This window comes from Leucoraja erinacea, chromosome 13 (genome assembly GCF_028641065.1).
Source record: "Leucoraja erinacea ecotype New England chromosome 13, Leri_hhj_1, whole genome shotgun sequence".
Classification (NCBI taxonomy): Eukaryota; Metazoa; Chordata; class Chondrichthyes; order Rajiformes; family Rajidae; genus Leucoraja; species Leucoraja erinaceus.
In genome coordinates, this window is record NC_073389.1 from 55,128,179 (window position 1) to 55,147,903 (window position 19,725).

The window sequence follows — 19,725 nt, forward strand, 5'->3', positions numbered from 1 at the left end:
CGCTGTATCTCTAAATTAAAATGTAGGTTTATTTTTGCCACGTGTACCGGGGCACAGTGAGCAGCTCTGTTTTACACGCTATCCAATCAGCCCAGATATACCAGGTATAAATACAATCGTCAAACTCCAGTCCAACAGGTAGAGCAAAGGGGAAGATACAGAGTGCAGGATATAGTCTCAGCATTGTAGCACATCAGTTCCACAGACAAAGTCCAATGTCCACAATGGGGTAGAGGTGAATCGGACAGCAGTCTAGCTTATGGAAGGGCCGTTCAGAAGCCTGATAACAGAGGGGAAGAAGCTGTTCCTGAGTCTGGTGGTGCGCGCTGTCGAGCTTCTGTACCTTCTGCCGGACGGGAGCGGGGAGAAGAAGGAATGACCCGGGGTGGGGCAGGGACAAGTCTGTCATTCTTTCAGCTGCCTTCCCGAGGTAGCATGAAGTGTAGATGGAGTCGATGATGGGGAGTGTGGTGTGTGTGATGGACTGGGCTACATCTACAATGGTGGGGAGTGTGGTGTGTATGGGACTGGGCTACATCTACAATGGTGGGGAGTGTGGTGTGTATGGGACTGGGCTACATCTACAATGGTGGGGAGTGTGGTGTGTGTGATGGACTGGGCTGCATCTACAATGGTGGGGAGTGTGGTGTGTGTGTGGGACTACATCTACAATGGTGGGGAGTGTGGTGTGTGTGGGACTGGGCTACATCTACAATGGTGGGGAGTGTGGTGTGTGTGGGACTGGGCTACATCTACAATGGTGGGGAGTGTGGTGTGTGTGATGGACTGGGCTACATCTACAATGGTGGGGAGTGTGGTGTGTGTGGGACTGGGCTACATCTACAATGGTGGGGAGTGTGGTGTGTGTGATGGACTGGGCTACATCTACAATGGTGGGGAGTGTGGTGTGTGTGGGACTGGGCTACATCTACAATGGTGGGGAGTGTGGTGTGTGTGATGGACTGGGCTACATCTACAATGGTGGGGAGTGTGGTGTGTGTGTGGGACTGGGCTACATCTACAATGGTGGGGAGTGTGGTCTGTGTGTGGGACTGGGCTACATCTACAATGGTGGGGAGTGTGGTGTGTGTGGGACTGGGCTACATCTACAATGGTGGGGAGTGTGGTCTGTGTGTGGGACTGGGCTACATCTACAATGGTGGGGAGTGTGGTGTGTGTGTGGGACTGGGCAACATCTACAATGGTGGGGAGTGTGGTGTGTGTGATGGACTGGGCTGCATCTACAACTGTCTGCAATTCCTTGTGGCAGCCTGGCGTTGGGCAGCCTGTTCCCAAACCAAGCTGTGATGCATCCCGACAGTGTTGCTCTCCACAATAACTGGCCTTAGTCACCACTAACTGTTGTCCTCATGTTCATGAAGCACTAGCACACTGAACTGGCACAGGCTTGGTTGTGGGGCAACACTCAGTACTGAGCTCACTGCAGCCACTGTCCTTCCAGCGACAATCTCCAGTCACCAGCAAACAATGGACAGGACGACCAGCGAGTTGCTCTTCACCAGCCTGGCAGCTTCATATCCAAACACAGCCAGCACCCGCCCAGCCAGACAGACAGACACCAGCACCCAGACAGACAGCCAGACAGGCAGACAGATGCCAGCCCGATACAGGATGGTGGCCACGACCACGGCTGCATCACCAGTGCACCGGGCCAGGGGTAGGGGGTGGGGGGATGAAGCCCATTGACCAGTGCCATTAACGTGTGTCTGCACTACACACGTCACAATGACTGGGGCTGCCTTTTCATTCTAGAATTGTCTTTACCATATGATGAGGATTTTAATTCTCAAATGGCAGTGGTGAGAAGGACAAAGAGATGATGGCACTGATGAAGAAAGTCAGAGTTGTACACAGAAACAGGCTCTTCAGCCCACCACATCTACTGACCACCATGCCCAATATCTACACTAATCCCACCTGCTCATCCAAGGATCTGTCCTGATGCCTCTTCATTGTCGCTCCTGTTCCTGCCTCCACCACCACCTCCGGCAGCTCATTCCTGACACCATCACCTCTTTGGGTGAAAATAATGACTCCTCAGATCCCCTTTAAATCTCGCTCTCACCTTAAGCCTGGCCCTCTCGTGTTAGAGACCCTGACTGGGGGAAACAGACTATTTGCCCCATCTATGCCTCTTGTAATGTTACACAGACCTGTTATATCATCTCTCAGCCCCTTCACTCCAAGCACAATAGTCGCAGCCTGTGCAATCTCCACTAACTGAAGCCCTGTGATCCCGGTGTGAATGTCTTCTCCACCCTCTCCAGTTTAATGCCAAGGAGTGGAGCTGGACGACACAGTGTCCAGGGGCTGCAGAGTAAGCAGAGGTTGAGAGCCAGCTGCCTGTTCACCCCCCCACCCTCCCCCAAATCTCACGTACACCCCGTCCGTCCACACCGGCAATGTGTTGCTCCCGACCATCGTCAATAACCAACGTCCCGGCACTGCCAGTGTCCCGGTATTCCCTCGGGAATATTGTCTGTCTATGTGCGAATAACGGGAGATGATGACAGGAGTAGCCACTGAACGGTCCTCTCACAGCCCGGGCGTAGTCCCGATCTCCCAACCTACCTCACCGTTGCCATTGCACTTTTTCTGCAGCACTAGCACTACATCTGCACTCTGCTATTCCCCTTGTACTGGCTGGATTGACCTCACGAGCAGAATGATTCACCAGGAGAGCAAGTCAACAAGGTTTTTCGCTGTATCTCAATCATACTTTATGCTCCGTTTATCGCGACACACATGACAACAACAAAACCAATATCATTCCCTGCACCCTGTCGCCAGAGCTACCCACCCAGCTCCCTCTCCCAGACTACAGCTGAGCCTGCCTCTGCTCTCTGCTTGTGAACAACCAGCCAGGAGACAATAGACAATAGGTGCAGGAGTAGGCCATTCGGCCCTTTGAGCCAGCACCGCCATTCAATGTGATCATGGCTGATCATCCACCACCAGTACCAGACAGCAACTGCAACTGATCAGACTTCATTTCATCAATGCGAGTTCCCCGGCAGCTTTGGAGGCATTTAAACATGCCTGGAACTCGCTCTTGTGCCAGTGGCTGTGTTACTGTGTTCACACATGGTGGGCATGTGCCCTAGTGAGGCTACAGAGAAGGCAAGGGGAAGCAAGCACAATTGCCTGGCATTGAGGCATGGCACGAAGTGGGAACCGGGGTCTGTCCAATACTAAGGGCCAGCGGAGCAGACATGCAGACAAACACGTGTCTATCAATGAGGATATTTAGTTGAGTTTAGAAATCCAGCATGGAAACAGGCCCTTCGGCCCACTGAATCCATGCCGACCATTGATCACCCGTTCACACTAGTTCTACATTATCCCACTTTCTCACCCACTCCCTACACACTAGGGGCAATTTACAGGTCAATTAACCTACAAACCTGCACATCTTTGGGATTTGGAAGCTCTAAGGGATAGGAGCAGAATTGGCCATTCGGCCCATCAATTCTACTCTGCCATTCAATCTTGGCTGATCTATCTCTCCTTCCTAATCCCATTCTCCTGCCTTCACCCCATAACCCCCGACACCCGTACTAATCAAGAATCTATCTATCTCTGCCTTCAAAATATCCATTGTCGTGGCCTCCACAGCCGTCTGTGGCAAATAATTCCACAGATTCATCCCCCTCTGACCAAAGAAATTCCTCCTCATCTCCTTCCAAAAGGAACGTCCTTTCATTCTGTGGCTGCGACCTCTGGTCCTAGACTCTCCCACTAGTGGAAACATCCTCTCCACATCCACTCTATCCAGGCCTTTCACGATTCTGTATGTTTCAATGAGGTCCCCCCTCATTCTTCTAAACTCCAGCGAGTACAGGCCCAGTGCCGACAAACGCTCATCATATGTTAACCTGCTCATTCCTGGGATCGTTCTTGTAAACCTCCTCTGGACCCTCTCCAGAGCCGGCACATCCTTCCTCAGTTATGATGCTGTCTCTGACAGCCGCTGTCAATATCCTTGTGAACTCCTAAATAGTACACGCGTGTGCAGTGACATGAGGCACACGTGACCCACACGTGTCGGGCCATTCACTTCATGTTTATCCTGGTGCATGCATCTCTCCCACACAGTGACAGCCGTGCAGCATGCATTTGACTGCATCTCCCCATACTCACTAGCATGCGACAATGCAGTTTGCTGCAAGGTTGCAAGTTGTATCCTGTTGCACAGCGCCCAGGCTGGGTGTGTGGGCATGGGTGAGCATGGTGAAGGCACTGTGCTGCATAACTTCATTTAAACCCCTGCATCCAGTGAATGAGGGCGGGGTTGGAGGTGTGGTGCAGCGGCAACTGTAGGGATCCATTGCAACCACATCTGTCATAAACATCTGCAGCTGTAAACACTTACTTGGCTGCAAGTCTTTGCCTGAATGAAGCTCCGCCTGAAGAAGGTGCCCACCATCCAGGGCATCGACACTGGGCTCTGCCTGAAGAAGGTGGGCATCTACTGTCCGGGCCGCGCCCTCGTCTCACTGCTACCGTGGGGCACGAGGTACACAAGCCTCACGTCCCGCACCACCAGGTTCAGCAACAGATACTTTCCTCCAACCATCAGGTCCTGGAACCCACCCCCACAACCCGAATCCCACCTCAGCAACGGACCACCACGGAGAGTGGACCTCTTGGATAAATGAGGCGCCACTGGATTAATCCTTTACATGCTCCAGGGAAATGAAGCTCAAGGCACAAGACAGCGTGGCTTTACAGAACTTGCTCTCCCACTGCCCAAAGAATCAGTGGGAAAAGCTGGGCATTACTCTCAGGAGAAGATGGTCTCATCACAAAACAAGCAAAGCCCTGAGTCAGCAGTCCCTCCACTGCTGGCAGCTGCCCCATGCAACAGGCCATGCAAAGCTCACCTTCAGCTTGGATTCATGAGAAACAGGAGACGAGCCGTCTGCCTCTGGGGCGATATACAACTCCCACTTCCCGTAGGCCAGCCTTTGGTACTGGTGTGTGAAAACGTTCCATTCATCTGCAGGGAAAGGGCAGCATTATCAGCTGATTCATGCAACGGTTCACAAACACACATCATAGAGTGATACAGTGTGGAAACAGGCCCTTCAGCCCAACTTGCCCACACCGGCCAACAATGTTGGGGAGGGCAGAGAGGGGAGTGGGAGGAAGATAAACAGTGAGTGTGAAATTCTACGACTGGTTTTTAGACAACTTATAACCATATAACCATATAACAATTACAGCACGGAAACAGGCCATCTCGGCCCTACAAGTCCGTGCGAACAACTTTTTTCCCTTAGTCCCACCTGCCTGCACTCATACCATAACCCTCCATTCCCTTCTCATCCATATGCCTATCCAATTTATTTTTAAATGATACCAACGAACCTGCCTCCACCGCTTCCACTGGAAGCTCATTCCACACCTCTACCACTATCTGAGTAAAGAAGTTCCCCCTCATATTACCCCTAAACTTCTGTCCCTTAATTCTGAAGTCATGTCCTCTTGTTTGAATCTTCCCTATTCTCAAAGGGAAAAGCTGATCCACATCAACTCTGTCTATCCCTCTCATCATTTTAAAGACCTCTATCTAGGTATGGTGCAAAGCGTACCTGAAGCGTCACTGAAAATCTGCCCCAGCCCGAGTGCTCGATTTTGGCGCCGTTTAGAGGGGGATGGGTTTAAAACGCGATTTTCTCTAGGCTGTTCAAATCGAGTTTGTTCAGCCTAGTTAATTATTAACGAAAATAGGTTCCCTCACATGAGCTATTATTAGTTTTACGAGTTTTTCCTAAGTGCTATAATAGTTTAAAAATCTACCGCAATGTGAACGTTCTAAACCAGCGCGTTCCACAGGAACCCTCTAGAAAGCTGATTTAAAATGGACTTTAATTCACAGCAATTGAACACTAAATTCCTTCCATTTGGCCTATAAATTAATGTAAATGAGATTTAAAAATCATGTTTTATTGTGAATTATTTGTGAATATTATTTGGACACTTAGGCTATTTAAAAATGTTAATCATTTATTAAGAAATGGATAGATGTTTAGATCTAGTAATTGAAGTTTGAAATTAGCTACAAGTGGGTAACTAACTAATTATATGCTTTAATTTCAGGTCATCCGAGTAAGATTATTTTATATTTGTTTCAGAATGGTTCAATCTATGATAACTGAAAATTTCATTCAGTTCTCTCAATTCTTAAGAAGGTTATGTGCTTTTGACTGTCCACGATCACAGCTTTTTTGTTATGTCCATAGAAAATCAATAGGGAACAAGATGCTAATTTCCGAGTATGAAAATGGCCATAACTTTTTAAATACTTGAGATATGAAAGTGAATTAGGTGCCAAATTAAACTTCTTTTTATGCTTTGTCTGATGGGATAAATTACAGACTTGATTTTTTAAATCTCAAAATGTTGTAACATTGCTACTCTATCAAGTCCCCCCTTAACCTTCTGCGCTCCAGAGAATAAAGACCTAACTTATTCAACCACCTTTGGTTTACGGCACGTCCCAACTGTCTGCCTCTCCTCAGCCTCCGACACTCCATATAAAACAATCCAAGTTTCTCCAACCTCTCCCTGTAACTGAATGCACTTGTGGGCTGATTCTTTAGTTTGTACTTGTGTTAATGGGATTGTATAAATACCCCACCTCTGCTCATCTGTTCTTGCACATGAGAAGAGAAGGTGGAAAATAAGTCAACCAGGATTGAATGGTGGAGTAGACTTGATGGGCCGAATGGTCTAAATCAGCTCCTAGAACTTCTGAACTCTTCCTGCACATTCAATACTGGTTCGCTGAACTGCTATTGACCCAGGTCCCAGTCTATCGAAAAATACTCCCTTCAACCTCCACAGATTTAGGCCATATTGACAGGTTGCATCACAGGCTGGTTCAGCAACGTGAAGCCCCAGGAACAAAGGAGACTACAAAATGTGGTGGACACTGCCCGCCCCATCACATACTGACCTCCCACCATCGAGGGTCCATCACCTACTGACCTCCCGACCTCCCCACCATCGAAGGGATCTACAGGAGGTGCTGCCTCAATAAGGCAGCCAGCATCATCAGAGACCCACGCTCTCATCTCGCTGCTACCATGGGGAAGAAGGAAACTGAAAACCGTGAGCTCCAGGCTGAAGGACAGCTTGTTCTCAGCAACCATTATACTCTTGAACACTACAAAACTAAGAAGTGTTTTGGTTGCACTACCGACATGGAGCTTGCTGCACGAGTGCTTTTAAAATTTATTGATTTTTGTTTTGTTTATTATGTTATCTATGAGTACTGTGTTTACAGACCCGTTATGCTGCTGCAAGTTAGAATTTAATTATGTCATTCTCAGTACATAGGACAATAAATAATCTTCAATCACACCTCGAGTTTTCCCTCCTGCCCTTGCTCCACACCAATCTCCATCTACACTAGTCCCACCAAGCTCCATCTACACTATTCAGCCCCATATCCCTCTAAACCAGTCTGAAGAATGGCCTCGACCCGAAACGTCACCTATCCATGTTCTCCACAGATGCTGCCTGACCCACTGAGTTACTCCAGCACTCTGTGAAACGTCACCTATCCATGTTCTCCACAGATGCTGCCTGACCCACTGAGTTACTCCAGCACTCTGTGAAACGTCACCTATCCATGTTCTCCACAGATGCTGCCTGACCCACTGAGTTACTCCAGCACTCTGTGAAACGTCACCTATCCATGTTCTCCACAGATGCTGCCTGACCCACTGAGTTACTCCAGCACTCTGTGAAACGTCACCTATCCATGTTCTCCACAGATGCTGCCTGACCCGCTGAGTTATGGTGCAGCAGCATCTATGGAGCTAAGGAAACAGGCAACGTTTCGGGCCGAAATCCTTCTGGAAATAGGTAACGTTTCGGGCCGAAACCCTTATGGGTTTCGGCCCAAAACGTTGCCTATTTCCTTAGCGCCATAGATGCTGCCTGACCCGCTGAGTTACTCCAGCACTCTGTGAAACGTCACCTATCCATGTTCTCCACAGATGCTGCCTGACCCACTGAGTTACTCCAGCACTCTGTGAAACGTCACCTATCCATGTTCTCCACAGATGCTGCCTGACCCACTGAGTTACTCCAGCACTCCGCAGCCCAGTCGCTCCATACACCAGCCACCCTCTGGGGCATAGCGCTGTGGCTGAAATCACTCCAATGTTTCAGGACATTTCTGAAGCAGCAAGAAGTGAGAAGCAACCACTTGATAATCCACACACAGTGAAGGGCCTGTCCCACGGCGGTTTATTCATTGACTGACGTATTAGGATCGCCAAAAGATTTTGAACGTTTCAAAACCCAGCGGCAACAAAATAAATGTTGCGACCCCTGTGGAGGCACCGTGCGTCAATACGGCAACACGCTGCCACTACGTCACGTCGCTGGGAAATATCGCCAAGTGGGACAGGCCCTTAACCCCTGGATTGTCCCACAGCAGTACACATTAACCACAACCTCAACACAAAGCTACTGAATGGACAGGATGTTATCTTATTTCAACAATCTCTCTCTCTCTGACCTCAATTTATGCTAACACCATAATGAATAATCAATATTGTCTGCTTGTACACAGGAGACCTGAGGTCCCAGTGAAGATAAATACTATATTATTACTTCTAAGACAGACACAAAAAGCTGGAGTAACTCAGCGGGTCAGGCAGCATCTGTGGAGAACATGGATAGGTGACGTTTCACAGAGTGCTGGAGTAACTCAGCGGGTGCAGCAGCATCTATGGAGCTAAGGAAATAGGTAACGTTTCGGGCCGAAACCCTTCTGGGTTTCGGCCTGAAACGTTGCCTATTTCCAGAAGGGTTTCGGCCCGAAACGTTGCCTATTTCCTTAGCTCCATAGATGCTGCTGCACCATAACTCAGCGGGTCAGGCAGCATCTGTGGAGAACATGGATAGGTGACGTTTCACAGAGTGCTGGAGTAACTCAGCGGGTCAGGCAGCATCTGTGGAGAGAAGGAATGGGTGAAGTTTGAGGTTGAGACCCTGCTTTGGCCACTGGCTCGTGGCTGTTCAGGTGAGAGACTGAAGGACATTACTGACACACACACACATCAGGAGGCCAACATCTGTGCTGATGAAATGCAGCTCTTTCTATTTATTCCCTTTTCAAGCGCTGGGCTTTGCTTGAGGAGACACCTAGGTCTACAACTGGTGTTCTCTGGTGATGATGCTGCTTCTGCTCTGTGGCAAGGCACTTCCTGGTGTAGAGGGAACAGCAACATGTTGTCGGTCAGCATGGTACTTGCCTGAGGGATCTGGCTGGTGGAAGTGTTACCCAGTGCTGTCCTGGTCTCTCAGTGGGAGAGCACCAGCAGCTGCTACCAGAGGAGCCCAGACAAGTGACAGAGACATAACCATGGTGTCAGCTGATGAAGTCTGCAACTTCCCTGCAGCTGTACACCAGGCACGGTCCCATTCACCTCGACCCCGTTGTGGACATTGGACTTTGTCGGTGGAACTGATGCGCTACAATGCTGAGAACTGTATTCTACACTCGGTCATCTTCATCATGGGCGGTCACTGGAAACGGGTAGACTGACCATAGGGTGGTCCACTTGTGGGTCTGCAGATGTCTGTAGAGGCCACACACCTTGGTGCAAGGTGGGCAGTGGAGACTGGCGGTGGTTGGCAGTTGTCGACCCCCCCTTCTCTCTCGCTTTGTCTCTGCGACACGGCGTAGTTCCGTTTCGTGACGTGCAGCTCCTTCCTGCACGGATTTCCTCCAGGAGCGCCGCCTGTCCAGTGCATGGTGCTCCCAGTTGATCGATGTGATGTGGAATTGCTTCAGACTGTTCTTGATGTTGTCCTTGAAGCGTTTCTTTGGCCCGCCGGGCGGGGGCCAAACACTGTCTATTGTACTTGAGTTTGACTTGATTATGGATGGTCCTCTCCCCCGCATAACTCCCGGTTGTTTTCTAGGCTTCAGTCTCTCATTAATGGCGCTGGCTCTTGTGGAAACGGATCAGTCTTGTGCATCCGAGCAGCTCAGCACTTGGCAGTAATGAGACGGAGTGAATGAAAGAGAGGAATGAAAGGAGAAAGTGCTGGAGGAACTCAGCGGGTCAGGCAACATCTGTGGAGGAGTTGAGTGCATGCGCGCTGCCCCAGGGAGGTCAATAATTACACTGTGCCCAGCCGCCCGCTGCACCAGGGCCGAGTCTGGGAAGGAACGGTTCATCGTGTTTCCCCGGATCACTGCAATCCTCAGTCCGTCAAATATCTTTCACATTTAAGTTAATCTTCAGGTCGTGCATTCCAAACGGCAACGAGCCAAGTTTATATCTCCTCATGCTCCCCTTACCCAACTTGCAGACCACCCATAGTCCTCTGGTCAGCTCCTGAAATACTTTCTCCTTGTTTATGACACCACAATTCTCAGCAACAACCTTTGATCTCTCAGCTGTGACCACAGGTTTCACCGTCTCTTTACACGTCCCTTGTCCAGGACGGGCAGGGGTGAACCTACCTGGCTTGCTTCATCACCCTGTGGTCTGCCCAGGGTTGGTGAGATACAGGCCCAGTGTGAACACTCCCTAGGATAACCTTCATGTTTTAATAGGTACTAGTAAATGTGGAGAACAATTTGATAAATTAATCTTCCGGCCAATGTGATCCCACATGAAGTTCATAAATCACATTCGGCCCATCAAGTCTACTCCACCATTCAATCATGGATGCTTTATCTTTCCGCCCAGCATGGCTAATCATCCACAATCAGTATCCCAGTACTCATTGCAAAAGGATTTGAGTATAGGAGCAGGGGGGTTCTTCGGCAGTTGTACAGGGTCTTGGTGAGACCACACCTGGAGTATTGCGTACAGTTTTGGTCTCCAAATCTGAGGAAGGACATTATTGCCATAGAGGGAGTGCAGAGACGGTTCACACCAGACTGATTCCTGGGATGTCAGGACTGTCTTATGAAGAAAGACTGGATACTCCTAGGTTTATACTCTCTAGAATTTAGGAGATTGAGAGGGGATCTTATAGAAACTTACAAAATTCTTAAGGGGTTGGACAGGCTAGATGCAGGAAGATTGTTCCCGATGTTAGGGAAGTCCAGGACAAGGGGTCACAGCTTAAGGATAAAGGGGAAATCCTTTAAAACCGAGATGAGAAGAACTTTTTTCACACAGAGAGTGGTGAATCTCTGGAACTCTCTGCCACAGAGGGTAGTTGAGGCCAGTTCATTGGCTATATTTAAGAGGGAGTTAGATGTGGCCCTTGTGGCTAAGGGGATCAAGGGGTATGGAGAGAAGGCAGGTACGGGATACTGAGTTGGATGATCAGCCATGATCATATTGAATGGCGGTGCAGGCTCGAAGGGCCGAATGGCCTACTCCTGCACCTAATTTCTATGTTTCTCCCCATATACCTTGATTCCGTTAGCCCTAAAAGCTAAATCTAACTCTCGCTTGAAAACATCCAGTGAATTGGCCTCCACTGCCATCTGTGGCAGAGAATTCCACAGATTCACAACTCTCTGAGTGAAAATGTTTTTCTCATCTCAGTCCTAAATGGCCGACCCCTTATTCTTAAACTGTGGCCCCTGGTTCTGGACTCCCCCAACATGGGGAACATTTTCCCTGCCTCTAGCCTATGCAATGATGTTACAGCACAGCTAACAACCATCTCCACTGCAATAAGCAGCTCTGTACATGAGAGACCATCACAGTAATAAGAGCTCAGCTCAGAAACCCAGTCAGTCCCAGCTGTGCTAACTCCCCAAAAACCACCTCCAAACTCCAACTCGAATTTATGCTGCTGCAGCAACTTTCCCAAATTACAGCAATTACCTTGCAGAAAATGTTCCCAGGATGAAGATGGATTCATCAAAAACACAGTACTCATCAGTATTGAAGAAGAGAAAGTTACTTACATTAAATCAATATAAATACAGCCAGTGTGGAATGACTACATTGGTCTTGAAGGAGACGGCAATCCTCATCTCCAGGGACATGAGCCACAGGATTTTTTCACAAACTTGTGACATTGAAGAGTTTTATTTTTTTTTAAAGCATCAAGCTTGCAGTTTGAGATAGGACGGAGAATGTAATGTTACATGGACCATCTCTCATCAAGATGCAGGAGAGGGGGAGGGGTAGAGGGGGGAGGGGGAGGGGGGAGAGAGAGGGGGGAGAGAGGGAGGAGAGAGGGGAGAGAGAGAGAAGAGAGAGGGGGAGGGGAGGGGGAGGGAGGGGGGGAGAGAGGGGAGGAGGGGAGGGAGAGGGAGAGAGGAGAGAGGGGGGGGGGAAAAGGGGGGAAGGAGAGGGAGAGAGAGACAGTGATAGAGAGACGGACACACACAGGACAGACAGGGGGAGGCGAGAGAGGAGAGGGAGAGGGAGAGAGAGAGAGAGGGGAGGGGGGGAGGGAGCGGGGGAGGGGAGGGGGAGGGGGAGGGGGAGAGAGAGCCTGATCCAGAAAGGTGCTGATTTGTGATACAACGGTAAGGAATGCCTCAACTAACACGAGGAGGAATGTTGAGGAGAGATAATCTCTCGATGACCCTTCAGCCCACAGTGAGGTGTTCACTTCATCTTGCAGTCGCCTATTCCTACTGGAACCTGCAACACTAATGTACAAAAACAGCACCAGGTACAGCATCGAGCAGGCCCTTCGGCCCACAATGTCCCTGCCGTTAAACTAACCTACTCTGCCGGCACGTGATGCACATCCCTCCGTATCCACGCACCTATACAAAACCACTATGGTATCTGCCTCAAGCAAGTTCCAGGCACCCACCACCCTCTGTGTAATAAACCTGCCCCACACATCTCCTTTACACTTTGCCCCTCTCACCATAAAGCTCTGTCCTCTAGAGGTTGCTACTGTCCACCCTATCTCTGCCTCTCATAAGTTTGTAAACTCCTATTGGGTCTCTCCTCAGCCTCCAAGGCTCAAAATACTACAGACCATCAGGGTTAATTATCCCAGAGTGCTGGAGTAACTCAGCGGGTCAGGCGGAATCTGTGGAGAATATGGATAGGTGACATTTTGAGTCGGGACCCTTCTTCAGACTAATACACTGATAGGTGGAGACAGGGTGAAGTGGGGGGGGGGGTGATTAGCAAACGGGTGGACAAAGAGATGAGGAGACAAAAGGATGTGAGATAAGGAGAGAAGATGCACGGTGAGGCACCTGGAAGGGAACTGTGGGCCTCTGGATGGGAGGGAGAGGTAGCAGGGTGACTGAGGTGGTGGGGTAAATGTGCACACGGGCATGGGGACAGAGAGGGGGCAGGGAGGGGGGGGACAGTGGGGGGAGGACAGAGAGGGGACAGTGAGGGACAGAGAGGGGACAGAGAGGGGGCAGTGGGGGGGCAGAGAGGGGACAGGGGAGGGGACAGAGGAGGGGGGACAGGGGGGGGGGGGGGACAGTGGGGGAGGACAACAGGGAGGGGGACAGAGAGAGGGGACAGTGGGGGGGGGACAGGGGGGGACAGTGAGGGACAGAGAGGGGACAGAGAGGGGACAGTGGGGGGGGGCAGAGAGGGGGCAGAGAGGGGACAGTGGGGAATCCACTGTCCACATGGTTGGGCAGCAAGCTACCCGAGGGGAATGAGGTTGGCCCAGTTAGTTTTATCTGGGGCTTGCAGCATCTGCAGTGTCTGATGCCCACACCAGATGATCAGCTCCACTACACGATGTGTGCGTGCGTGATGCATCACCTTCCTAATCGACAGTGATCCCACGCTCCACTATATTTCAGGCGATGGACTATTCTATTTGCATAAATTAGTCTGCGTTCTGACTTGTTCACTTGGCAAACATGTTGAAGAATATAAATGGCAGTAAATTGCAAAAAGCTCGATGATCTGAGTACTAATTCAGTAATCCCAGTGCAAACTCCGAACGGCACCAGTTATTTTTAAAGATGATTATCGATGAGGAGGTGGAAGTTGGTGAAGGTGTTCAGTGCGGGGGGTGTGGGGTAACGGGGGTGGCACAATGGGAGTCCAAGGCAGGATGAGCTGGGGTGTGGGGGTGGGGGGGGGGGAGGAGAAAAGGGAGGGGTGGGGATGGGAACTAGTGGTGAAAGAGAGACTGATGTTCATGTCATAAGTGATAGGAGCAGGACTAGGCCATTCGGCCCATCAGGCCTACTCCGTCATCCAATCACGGCTAATCTATCTCTCCCTCCTAACCCCATTCTCCTGCCTTCTCCCCATAACCACTGACACTTGGGACGAGGGAGAGAGAAGGACAGACTGGAGTCCAGGGACGGGGTAGAGGAGACTGTGAGATGTCAACAGCAACGTGTAAGTTTAAAAGGCCAACCCTGCAGAAATTGGCCGCACCTTGACTTCACCAGCTGGAAGCCGGGGAAAGTGAAGGATTATTCCGCAGAGTTCACACACAAGTTCAACAATCTGCCTGCTAATTCTGGATTTAAAATGACATTTACACCATCCACATCACTCCTGCAAAGATTAGCACCCCACAGAATTGAAAATGTACCGGGGCCATCACTGTGACAAGGAGAGAGTTTCTGACTCCACGCATCAATAACATCTCTCCTTTCCCTCTCCCCCGACTCTCAGGAGGAGGTTTGGCAACAACTCTCACCAACTCCTACAGATGCACCAGAGACAGCATCCTGACACCAGCTTTGGCAACAGCTGTGTCCAAGTGTTAATGATGTAGCCCAGTCCAACACACAAACCAGCTTCACCCACCCCCACCGCATCGACTCCATCACACACCAGCAGCCTCCAGCACAGGGCAGTGATGTAGGGAACGCCACCACTTGCAGCTTCCATCACCTCACCAGGGAAACTCGTGAAACCACCGCTGGGCCATGCCCAGAGAAACCTAGTCTGAGGAAGGGTCTCAACCCAGAACGTCACCCATTCCCTCTCCACAGATGCTGCCTGACTCGTTGAGTTACTCCAGCACTCTATGAAACGTCACCTATCCATGTTCTCCACAGATGCTGCCTGACCCGCTGAGTTACTCCAGCACTCTGTGAAACGTCACCTATCCATGTTCTCCACAGATGCTGCCTGACCCGCTGAGTTACTCCAGCACTATGTGTCTCCCCTCCTGTACTTGTGTGATCTACCCTCTACCAAATTCCCCTCTTGTTTTCAATGTGCGTATAAAAGGTCTTGGGATTTTCTTTAATCCAATTTGCCAATGATGTTCCATGGCCCCTCCTGCCTCCCCACCCCCCCAGTTCCCTGATTGAGTTATTTCCTGCTTTCTTACAGACCCCGTCTGATTTACTCCTTTTAACAATATTCACAAAGTCTCTCATCAGCCAGGATTCCCCACCTCTTGCTTGTAGCAGCCGATATCTAAACCACCCACACATCAGATGTGGACTTACTCAATTACTGCGGCTCCCAATTTTATCTCCGTATCTGAATGAGGTTTTAATTGGTTCCACCCCAAATTAGTATCTTCCCACAAGATCCAGACTTATTTATGATTAGAGTTGATATATTGTCGCTCTTAGGGCTAACGGAATCAAGGGATATGGGGAGAAGGCATGAACGGGGTAATGATTGGGGATGATCAGCCATGATCACATTGAATGCCAGGCATCTGCCCACTCACTCAACCTGTCCAGGTCACCCTGCAACCTCCTAACATCCTCTTCACAGTTCACAATGCCACCCGGCTTTGTGTCATCCGCAAACTTGCTAGTGTTGCTCCAAATTCCCTCTTCCAAATCATTAATATATATGGCAAACAGTTGCGGCCCCAACACCGAGCCTTGCGGCACTCCACTCGCCACTGCCTGCCATTCTGAAAAGGACCCATTCACTCCTACTCTTTGGTTGCTGGACATGCTGGAGTAACTCGGGGGGGGGGCAGCATCTCTGGAGAGAAGGAATGGGTGACGATTCAAGTCGAGACCCTTGTGTTTAAGAAATAACTCACATCAGTCTGAAGAAGGGTCTCGACCCGAAACGTCACCTATTCCTTCGCTCCATAGATGCTGCCTCACCCGCTGAGTTTCTCCAGCATTTTTGTCTATCTAAGTCGAGACCCTTTGTCAGGCATTTTGTTTTGAAAGGCAAGGAGACTGTATGTGAATGCCTCGGCTGGTGGGTGGAGCGTTAGATCTGAAAGAGTTCAAATTTAAAAGACTTAAGAACAACTAGAATAAGTTTAGTTCAGGATGGATGTAACAGTGGAGAGTGCAGAGGGAGTTAGTTCATCAAATGGTCGGGCAGATGCAGGGTGATAACAGGAATAAAGAATGGTACTGATGTGAACTGTCGATAAATCTACACCTATTCATTAACCTGAACAGCTCATTAACTGGACTGGAGCTGGGCTAACTTGTTGCTTTCATTTTGTAATATAACTGAGTCTAGTCGAGTTTATTGTCATTTTCACAAGCACGGGGAGGTGGAACTACAATCAGAATATTGCTTGCAGCAGCTTCACACACAGACACTCAGGCACAAACAACTGTTACAGGACTGAAATATAGGATAATGTGTAAAACAAATGACATAGAACAAGATGCAAAATGAGAAGGTGATGCAGGTAGCACAAGGTCCGTACTGTTGCATTGGTGAAGTAACATTACAATGGTGCAACAGTCAGCAACGATGACTGGAGTTGTTCCTGACCCTCGTGGTGTGGGGGCTTCAGGCTTGTGTACCCCCTGCCCACGGACAGCGGTCAGAAGGGAGCACACACGGGGGGGGTCCTTGACAATACAAGCCGCCATCTTGAGCCGTAGCAATACCCAGCAGCTCAGGCAGCAAGGGTGAGAAGGACAGCAACAAAGGAACTACCAGCCGGCCACTCATCCCTCTCTCACTGTCCATTCGCTACGTCAGCACCACTTTCCTGCACTAATCCTGGAGCTGGGGGCGAGAGTGGCAACATAACGACCGTGACAATCCATGAAGAACTGTCATGATGCAACAACGCCACCTCCCACTCCTCCCCACATCAAGAGCTCAGGCCGTTCACAATCAAACCCTGCAGTGGTTTGAAAGCTGAGATTAATGGCCCTGGTGAAGATCTTTGATCTATAACGTTAACTGTTTCACTGGGTTCTGGTTTATTTGAGTCCAGCCCCCACTGTGTCCCTTACAGTGGACGATCTTGCATTGTACCATGGCTCTGTGAACATTCACCTCATCTATGTCCCTCATACTTTATAACCTTCCACAATATCACCCCTCAGCTTCCTCTGTCCCAACCTATACAGCCTCTTCCAGTCCCTTTGTCAATCTTCCGTTCACCCTTCCTGCAGCAGAGCAAGCAGAACTGTGAGCGGCTCTTCTGATGTGGCCTCACCAACGTCTTGTACATCTGTAACATGACCTGTCCTGTACTCAATACCCTGACTGTGCCCAATGCCACCTTCACTACCCTGTCCACGGTTCACCATCTTCACCACCGTATGCCCTCACCCCCACGTCCCTGTACAATGTTCCCCACGACCAGACAGTCTCCCATGCCCAGACAGTCTCCCAGGCCCAGACAGTCTCCCAGACAGTCTCCCAGTAATGGGTGTACCAGCACAGCACCACCCTGGACCCACAACACAGCACCACCCTGGACCCACTGCACCACCCTGGACACAGCACAGCACCACCCTGGACCCACAGCACCAACCTAGACTGACAGAACAGAATCAACCTGGACCCACAGCACACCACCGTACTGGACCAACAGCACAGCACCGGACAAGACCCACAGCACCACCCTGGACCCACAGCACAGCACCACCCTGGAACCACAGCACCACCCTGGACCCACAACACAGCACCACCCTGGACCCACTGCACCACCCTGGACCCACAGCACACCCACAGCACCACCCTGGACCCACAACACAGCACCACCCTGGACCCACAGCACAGCACCACCCTGGACCCAGCAACCACCCTGGACCCACAGCACCACCCTGGACCCACAGCACCACCCTGGACCCACAGCACAGCACCACCTGGACCCACTGCACCACCCTGGACCCACAACACAGCACCACCCTGGACCCACAGCACAGCACCACCCTGGACCCACAGCACAGCACCACCCCTGGACCCACTGCACCACCCTGGACCCACAGCACCACCCTGGACCCACACCACACCCTGGACACACAGCACCACCCTGGACCCACAGCACAGCACCACCCTGGACCCACAGCACCACCCTGGACCAGCACAGCACCACCCTGGACCCACAGCACAGCACCACCCTGGACCCACACAGCACACCCCTGGACCCACAGCACAGCACCACCCTGGACCCACTGCACCACCCTGGACACACAGCACCACCACAGACACAGCACCACCCTGGACCCACACACCACCCTGGACCCACAGCACCACCCTGGACCCACAACACTGCACCACCCTGGACCCACAGCACCACCCTGGACCCACAGCACCACCCTGGACCCACAGCACAGCACCACCCTGGACCCACAGCACCACCCTGGACACACAGCACAGCACCACCCTGGACCCACAGCACCACCCTGGACCCACAGCACCACCCTGGACACACAGCACCACCCTGGACCAGCACAGCACAGCACAGCACCACCCTGGACCCACAGCACCACCTGGACACACAGCACCACCCTGGACCCACAACACCACCCTGGACCCACAACACTGCACCACCCTGGACCCACTGCACCACCCTGGACCCACAACACAGCACCACCCTGGACCCACAGCACACACCCTGGACACACAGCACCACCCTGGACCCACAGCACAGCACCACCCTGGACCCACAGCACCACCCTGGACACACAACACAGCACCACCCTGGACCCACAGCACACCACCCTGGACACACAGCACCACCCTGGACCCACAACACAGCACCACCTGGACCCCACAGCACACCCTGGACCCACAGCACACCCTGGACCCACTGCACCACCCTGGACCCACAGCACAGCACCACCCTGGACCACACAGCACCACCCTGGACCCACAGCACCCTGCACCACAACACTGGACACCACACAGACACCACAACACAGCACCACCCTGGACCCACAGCACCACCCTGGACCCACAGCACCACCCTGGACCCACAGCACAGCACCAACACTGGACCCACAGCACAGCACCACCCTGGACCACACACACGCACAGCACCACCCTGGACCACACAGCACCACCCTGGACCCACAGCACAGCACCACCCTGGACCCACAGCACCACCCTGGACACACAGCACAGCACCACCCTGGACCCACAGCACCACCCTGGACCCACAGCACAGCACCACCCACCCTGGACCCACAGCACCACCCTGGACCCACAGCACACACAGCACAGCACCCTGGACCCACTGCACCACCCTGGACCCACAGCACCACCCTGGACCCACAGCACAGCACCACCCTGGACCCACAGCACCACCCTGGACCCACAGCACCACCCTGGACCCACAGCACCACCCTGGACCCACAGCACAGCACCACCCTGGACACACAGCACCACCCTGGACCCACAGCACAGCACCACCCTGGACCCAGCACCACCCTGGACCCACTGCACCACCCTGGACCCACAGCACAGCACCACCCTGGACCCACAGCACCACCCTGGACCCACAACACTGCACCACCCTGGACCCACACAGCACCGGACCCACAACACAGCACCACCCTGGACCCACAGCACCACCCTGGACCCACAACACAGCACCACCCTGGACCCACAGCACCAC

General features: G+C 51.6%; 1 protein-coding gene across 1 annotated transcript in view; it reads right to left on the bottom strand.

The window, feature by feature from the left end:
- LOC129703091 (1,4-alpha-glucan-branching enzyme-like) overlaps positions 1–19,725 on the bottom strand; it is a 154,278-nt gene that overhangs the window by 64,491 nt on the left and 70,062 nt on the right. The window contains 1 exon segment of the mRNA XM_055645289.1: positions 4,905–5,020. Coding sequence (XP_055501264.1) covers positions 4,905–5,020 — 116 coding nt within the window.